This window comes from Oncorhynchus mykiss, chromosome 18 (genome assembly GCF_057628025.1).
Source record: "Oncorhynchus mykiss isolate SJ-2025 chromosome 18, ASM5762802v1, whole genome shotgun sequence".
NCBI lineage: Eukaryota > Metazoa > Chordata > Actinopteri > Salmoniformes > Salmonidae > Oncorhynchus > Oncorhynchus mykiss.
Window position 1 is genome coordinate 1,160,001 of NC_143039.1, and position 7,500 is coordinate 1,167,500.

Consider the following 7,500-nt stretch of genomic DNA (forward strand, 5'->3'; position numbering starts at 1 on the left):
CTGCACAACTCTGCCAGGACCTAGGATCAAGAGAGACACTCAAGTGTTTTAGTACTATATCTCTTGACACAATGATGAAAATAATCATGGCCTCTAAACCTTCAAGCTGCATACTGGACCCTATTCCAACTAAACTACTGAAAGAGCTGCTTCCTGTGCTTGGCCCTACTATGTTGAACATAATAAACGGCTCTCTATCCACCGGATGTGTACCAAACTCACTAAAAGTGGCAGTAATAAAGCCTCTCTTGAAAAAGCCAAACCTTGACCCAGAAAATATAAAAAACTATCGGCCTATATCGAATCTTCCATTCCTCTCAAAAATTTTAGAAAAGGCTGTTGCGCAACAACTCACTGCCTTCCTGAAGACAAACAATGTATACGAAATGCTTCAGTCTGGTTTTAGACCCCATCATAGCACTGAGACGGCACTTGTGAAGGTGGTAAATGACATTTTAATGGCATCGGACCGAGGCTCTGCATCTGTCCTCGTGCTCCTAGACCTTAGTGCTGCTTTTGATACCATCGATCACCACATTCTTTTGGAGAGATTGGAAACCCAAATTGGTCTACACGGACAAGTTCTGGCCTGGTTTAGATCTTATCTGTCGGAAAGATATCAGTTTGTCTCTGTGAATGGTCTGTCCTCTGACAAATCAACTGTAAATTTCGGTGTTCCTCAAGGTTCCGTTTTAGGACCACTATTGTTTTCACTATATATTTTACCTCTTGGGGATGTTATTCGAAAACATAATGTTAACTTTCACTGCTATGCAGATGACACACAGCTGTACATTTCAATTAAACATGGTGAAGCCCCAAAATTGCCCTTGCTAGAAGAATGTGTTTCAGACATAAGGAAGTGGATGGCTGCAAACTTTCTACTTTTAAACTCGGACAAAACAGAGATGCTTGTTCTAGGTCCCAAGAAACAAAGAGATCTTCTGTTGAATCTGACAATTAATCTTAATGGTTGTACAGTCGTCTCAAATAAAACTGTGAAGGACCTCGGCGTTACTCTGGACCCTGATCTCTCTTTTGAAGAACATATCAAGACCATTTCAAGGACAGCTTTTTTCCATCTACGTAACATTGCAAAAATCAGGAACTTTCTGTCCAAAAATGATGCAGAAAAATTAATCCATGCTTTTGTCACTTCCAGGTTAGACTACTGCAATGCTCTACTTTCCGGCTACCCGGATAAAGCACTAAATAAACTTCAGTTAGTGCTAAATACGGCTGCTAGAATCCTGACTAGAACCAAAAAATTTGATCATATTACTCCAGTGCTAGCCTCTCTACACTGGCTTCCTGTCAAAGCAAGGGCTGATTTCAAGGTTTTACTGCTAACCTACAAAGCATTACATGGGCTTGCTCCTATCTATCTCTCTGATTTGGTCCTGCCGTACATACCTACACGTACGCTACGGTCACAAGACGCAGGCCTCCTAATTGTCCCTAGAATTTTTAAGCAAACAGCTGGAGGCAGGGCTTTCTCCTATAGAGCTCCATTTTTATGGAACGGTCTGCCTACCCATGTCAGAGACGCAAACTCGGTCTCAACCTTTAAGTCTCTACTGAAGACTCATCTCTTCAGTGGGTCATATGATTGAGTGTAGTCTGGCCCAGGAGTGGGAGGGTGAACGGAAAGGCTCTGGAGCAACGAACCACCCTTGCTGTCTCTGCCTGGCCGGTTCCCCTCTTTCCACTGGGATTCTCTGCCTCTAACCCTATTACAGGGGCTGAGTCACTGGCTTTACTGGGGCTCTCTCATGCCGTCCCTGGAGGAGGTGCGTCACCTGAGTGGGTTGAGTCACTGATGTGGTCATCCTGTCTGGGTTGGCGCCCCCCCCCCCCCTTAAGTTGTGCCGTGGCGGAGGTCTTTGTGGGCTATACTCAGCCTTGTCTCAGGATGGTAAGTTGGTGGTTGAAGATATCCCTCTAGTGGTGTGGGGGCTGTGCTTTGGCAAAGTGGGTGGGGTTATATCCTTCCTGTTTGGCCCTGTCCGGGGGTGTCCTCGGAGTGGGCCACAGTGTCTCCTGACCCCTCCTGTCTCAGCCTCCAGTATTTATGCTGCAGTAGTTTATGTGTCGGGGGGCTAGGGTCAGTTTGTTATATCTGGAGTACTTCTCCTGTCCTATTCGGTGTCCTGTGTGAATCTAAGTGTGCGTTCTCTAATTCTCTCCTTCTCTCTCTCGGAGGACCTGAGCCCTAGGACCATGCCCCAGGACTACCTGACATGATGACTCCTTGCTGTCCCCAGTCCACCTGGCTGTGCTGCTGCTCCAGTTTCAACTGTTCTGCCTTATTATTATTCGACCATGCTGATCATTTATGAACATTTGAACATCTTGGCCATGTTCTGTTATAATCTCCACCCGGCACAGCCAGAAGAGGACTGGCCATCCCACATATGCTCTCTCTAATTCTCTCTTTCTTTCTCTCTCTCGGAGGACCTGAGCCCTAGGACCATGCCCCAGGAATACCTGACATGATGACTCCTTGCTGTCCCCAGTCCACCTGACTGTGCTGCTGCTCCAGTTTCAACTATTCTGCCTTATTATTATTTGACCATGCTGGTCATTTATGAACATTTGAACATCTTGACCATGTTTTGTTATAATCTCCACCCGGCACAGCCAGAAGAGGACTGGCCACCCCACATAGCCTGGTTCCTCTCTAGGTTTCTTCCTAGGTTTTGGCCTTTCTAGGGAGTTTTTCCTAGCCACCGTGCTTCTTCACCTGCATTGCTTGCTGTTTGGGGTTTTAGGCTGGGTTTCTGTACAGCACTTTGAGATATCAGCTGATGTACGAAGGGCTATATAAAATAAATTTGATTGATTGATAGTAGAGACTGGTCATCTACCATGCTGACCCCCCCCCCAGACACAGTATCGACAGGACCATGCTGACCCCCCCCCCCCCCCCCCAGACACAGTACTGACAGGACCATGCTTACCCCCCAGACAGGACCATGCTGACCCCCCCCCCCCCCCCCCCCCCCCCCCCCCAGGAAGTCAGTTTTATCTGGCTACGGTCAGGAAGTCAGTTTTATCTGGCTAAGGTCAGGAAGTCAGTTTTATCTGGCTAAGGTCAGGAAGTCAGTTTTATCTGGCTAAGGTCAGGAAGTCAGTTTTAGCTGGCTAAGGTCAGGAAGTCGGTTTTATCTGGCTACGGTCAGGAAGTCAGTTATAGCTGGCTAAGGTCAGGAAGTCAGTTATAGCTTGATAAGATGGTGTCTTATGGGGGGATAATTAAGTAGACATTAACATGCGCAGTTTGAGCTACTCCAGGAAGTGATGTTGCAGACTAGCTCAGTGCTGCCCCCTCTCGTTGACTATCTCGACTTGAAGGCCAACCGGGGTACTGCAGGCTGCCAGTACCAACTATATAATCCTCATAACTTCTTCTGTGAGCGATTAAAAAAATAACAGTTTCAAGGACATACATCTGGTGGAATAGAAGAAACGATTGTCTTTAAAAAACAACAACATTTGTACACAAATATTGACCACGAAGATTGACATTTTCTCATTTACTGGGTAGGGAGGGGCATCCTGTATTCTGAATTGAGGGGCGTTAGTCGTTCTCCCCCTGGTCCCAAACCACTGATGAGTATTTGGGAGTATTTTAACACAGTGTATTTGACCCAGGCCTGTGAACGTGTCTCTGCAGGTCCTTCTCTGGTTGGCGTGGTGAGGAAGGACTGGGCGTCTGACAACAGTATCGCCCTCTCCTGGACGGAGGTGGAACAGCAGCCTAATGTCATACTGGACTATGAGATCAAGTACTACGATAAGGTACAGTCCTATAGACCACATTTATGGAACACTTTAGTGTAGAGCAATGCAAAAAGGGTTGTCGGTTCGATTCCCACACGACTCACATACTAAAAATGTATACACTCACTGTATTGCCAGCAGCGTACCACCCTGCATACCACTGCTGGCTTGCTAAGCAGGGTTGGTCCTGGTCGGTCCCTGGATGGGAGACCAGATGCTGCTGGAAGTGGTGTTGGAGGGCCAGTAGGAGGCATTCTTTCCTCTGGTCTAAAACAATATCCCAATGCCCCAGGGCAGTGATTGGGGACATTGCCCTGTGTAGGGTTCCATCTTTCGGATGGGACGTTAAACAGGTGTCCTGACTCTCTTAGGTCATTAAAGATCCCATGGCACTTATCGTAAGAGTAGGGGTGTTAACCCCTGGTGTCCTGGCTAAATTCCCAATCTGGCCAAATTCCCAATCTTCCCAATCTGTGAACCATCACAGTCACCTAATCATCCCCAGCTTCCAATTGTCTCATTCATCCCCCTCCTCCTCTCCCCTGTAACTATTCCCCAGGTCGTTGTCTAATCATTCCTCCTCTCCCCTGTAACTATTCCCCAGGTCGTTGTCTAATCATTCCTCCTCTCCCCTGTAACTATTCCCCAGGTCGTTGTCTAATCATTCCTCCTCTCCCCTGTAACTATTCCCCAGGTCGTTGTCTAATCATTCCTCCTCTCCCCTGTAACTATTCCCCAGGTCGTTGTCTAATCATTCCTCCTCTCCCCTGTAACTATTCCCCAGGTCGTTGTCTAATCATTCCTCCTCTCCCCTTTAACTATTCCCCAGGTCGTTGTCTAATCATTCCTCCTCTCCCCTGTAACTATTCCCCAGGTCGTTGTCTAATCATTCCTCCTCTCCCCTGTAACTATTCCCCAGGTCGTTGTCTAATCATTCCTCCTCTCCCCTGTAACTATTCCCCAGGTCGTTGTCTAATCATTCCTCCTCTCCCCTGTAACTATTCCCCAGGTCGTTGTCTAATCATTCCTCCTCTCCCCTGTAACTATTCCCCAGGTCGTTGTCTAATCATTCCTCCTCTCCCCTGTAACTATTCCCCAGGTCGTTGTCTAATCATTCCTCCTCTCCCCTGTAACTATTCCCCAGGTCGTTGTCTAATCATTCCTCCTCTCCCCTGTAACTATTCCCCAGGTCGTTGTCTAATCATTCCTCCTCTCCCCTGTAACTATTCCCCAGGTCGTTGTCTAATCATTCCTCCTCTCCCCTGTAACTATTCCCCAGGTCGTTGTCTAATCATTCCTCCTCTCCCCTGTAACTATTCCCCAGGTCGTTGTCTAATCATTCCTCCTCTCCCCTGTAACTATTCCCCAGGTCGTTGTCTAATCATTCCTCCTCTCCCCTGTAACTATTTCCCAGGTCGTTGTCTAATCATTCCTCCTCTCCCCTGTAACTATTCCCCAGGTCGTTGTCTAATCATTCCTCCTCTCCCCTGTAACTATTCCCCAGGTCGTTGTCTAATCATTCCTCCTCTCCCCTGTAACTATTCCCCAGGTCGTTGTCTAATCATTCCTCCTCTCCCCTGTAACTATTCCCCAGGTCGTTGTCTAATCATTCCTCCTCTCCCCTGTAACTATTCCCCAGGTCGTTGTCTAATCATTCCTCCTCTCCCCTGTAACTATTCCCCAGGTCGTTGTCTAATCATTCCTCCTCTCCCCTGTAACTATTCCCCAGGTCGTTGTCTAATCATTCCTCCTCTCCCCTGTAACTATTCCCCAGGTCGTTGTCTAATCATTCCTCCTCTCCCCTGTAACTATTCCCCAGGTCGTTGTCTAATCATTCCTCCTCTCCCCTGTAACTATTCCCCAGGTCGTTGTCTAATCATTCCTCCTCTCCCCTGTAACTATTCCCCAGGTCGTTGTCTAATCATTCCTCCTCTCCCCTGTAACTATTCCCCAGGTCGTTGTCTAATCATTCCTCCTCTCCCCTGTAACTATTCCCCAGGTCGTTGTCTAATCATTCCTCATCTCCCCTGTAACTATTCCCCAGGTCGTTGTCTAATCATTCCTCCTCTCCCCTGTAACTATTCCCCAGGTCGTTGTCTAATCATTCCTCCTCTCCCCTGTAACTATTCCCCAGGTCGTTGTCTAATCATTCCTCCTCTCCCCTGTAACTATTCCCCAGGTCGTTGTCTAATCATTCCTCCTCTCCCCTGTAACTATTCCCCAGGTCGTTGTCTAATCATTCCTCCTCTCCCCTGTAACTATTCCCCAGGTCGTTGTCTAATCATTCCTCCTCTCCCCTGTAACTATTCCCCAGGTCGTTGTCTAATCATTCCTCATCTCCCCTGTAACTATTCCCCAGGTCGTTGTCTAATCATTCCTCCTCTCCCCTGTAACTATTCCCCAGGTCGTTGTCTAATCATTCCTCCTCTCCCCTGTAACTATTCCCCAGGTCGTTGTCTAATCATTCCTCCTCTCCCCTGTAACTATTCCCCAGGTCGTTGTCTAATCATTCCTCCTCTCCCCTGTAACTATTCCCCAGGTCGTTGTCTAATCATTCCTCCTCTCCCCTGTAACTATTCCCCAGGTCGTTGTCTAATCATTCCTCCTCTCCCCTGTAACTATTCCCCAGGTCGTTGTCTAATCATTCCTCCTCTCCCCTGTAACTATTCCCCAGGTCGTTGTCTAATCATTCCTCATCTCCCCTGTAACTATTCCCCAGGTCGTTGTCTAATCATTCCTCCTCTCCCCTGTAACTATTCCCCAGGTCGTTGTCTAATCATTCCTCCTCTCCCCTGTAACTATTCCCCAGGTCGTTGTCTAATCATTCCTCCTCTCCCCTGTAACTATTCCCCAGGTCGTTGTCTAATCATTCCTCATCTCCCCTGTAACTATTCCCCAGGTCGTTGTCTAATCATTCCTCCTCTCCCCTGTAACTATTCCCCAGGTCGTTGTCTAATCATTCCTCCTCTCCCCTGTAACTATTCCCCAGGTCGTTGTCTAATCATTCCTCCTCTCCCCTGTAACTATTCCCCAGGTCGTTGTCTAATCATTCCTCCTCTCCCCTGTAACTATTCCCCAGGTCGTTGTCTAATCATTCCTCCTCTCCCCTGTAACTATTCCCCAGGTCGTTGTCTAATCATTCCTCCTCTCCCCTGTAACTATTCCCCAGGTCGTTGTCTAATCATTCCTCCTCTCCCCTGTAACTATTCCCCAGGTCGTTGTCTAATCATTCCTCCTCTCCCCTGTAACTATTCCCCAGGTCGTTGTCTAATCATTCCTCATCTCCCCTGTAACTATTCCCCAGGTCGTTGTCTAATCATTCCTCCTCTCCCCTGTAACTATTCCCCAGGTCGTTGTCTAATCATTCCTCATCTCCCCTGTAACTATTCCCCAGGTCGTTGTCTAATCATTCCTCCTCTCCCCTGTAACTATTCCCCAGGTCGTTGTCTAATCATTCCTTCTCTCCCCTGTAACTATTCCCCAGGTCGTTGTCTAATCATTCCTCCTCTCCCCTGTAATTATTCCCCAGGTCGTTGTCTAATCATTCCTCCTCTCCCCTGTAACTATTCCCCAGGTCGTTGTCTAATCATTCCTCCTCTCCCCTGTAACTATTCCCCAGGTCGTTGTCTAATCATTCCTCCTCTCCCCTGTAACTATTCCCCAGGTCGTTGTCTAATCATTCCTCCTCTCCCCTGTAACTATTCCCCAGGTCGTTGT

General features: G+C 47.7%; 1 protein-coding gene across 1 annotated transcript in view; it reads left to right on the plus strand.

Annotated features, from left to right (window-relative positions):
- The window catches only part of LOC118941052 (ephrin type-A receptor 6-like), a 154,506-nt gene that overhangs the window by 116,852 nt on the left and 30,154 nt on the right, over positions 1-7,500 (plus strand). Inside the window, exon 10 of the mRNA XM_090206892.1 lies at positions 3,677-3,801. Coding sequence (XP_090063018.1) covers positions 3,677-3,801 — 125 coding nt within the window. The remainder of the gene's footprint in view (positions 1-3,676; positions 3,802-7,500) is intronic.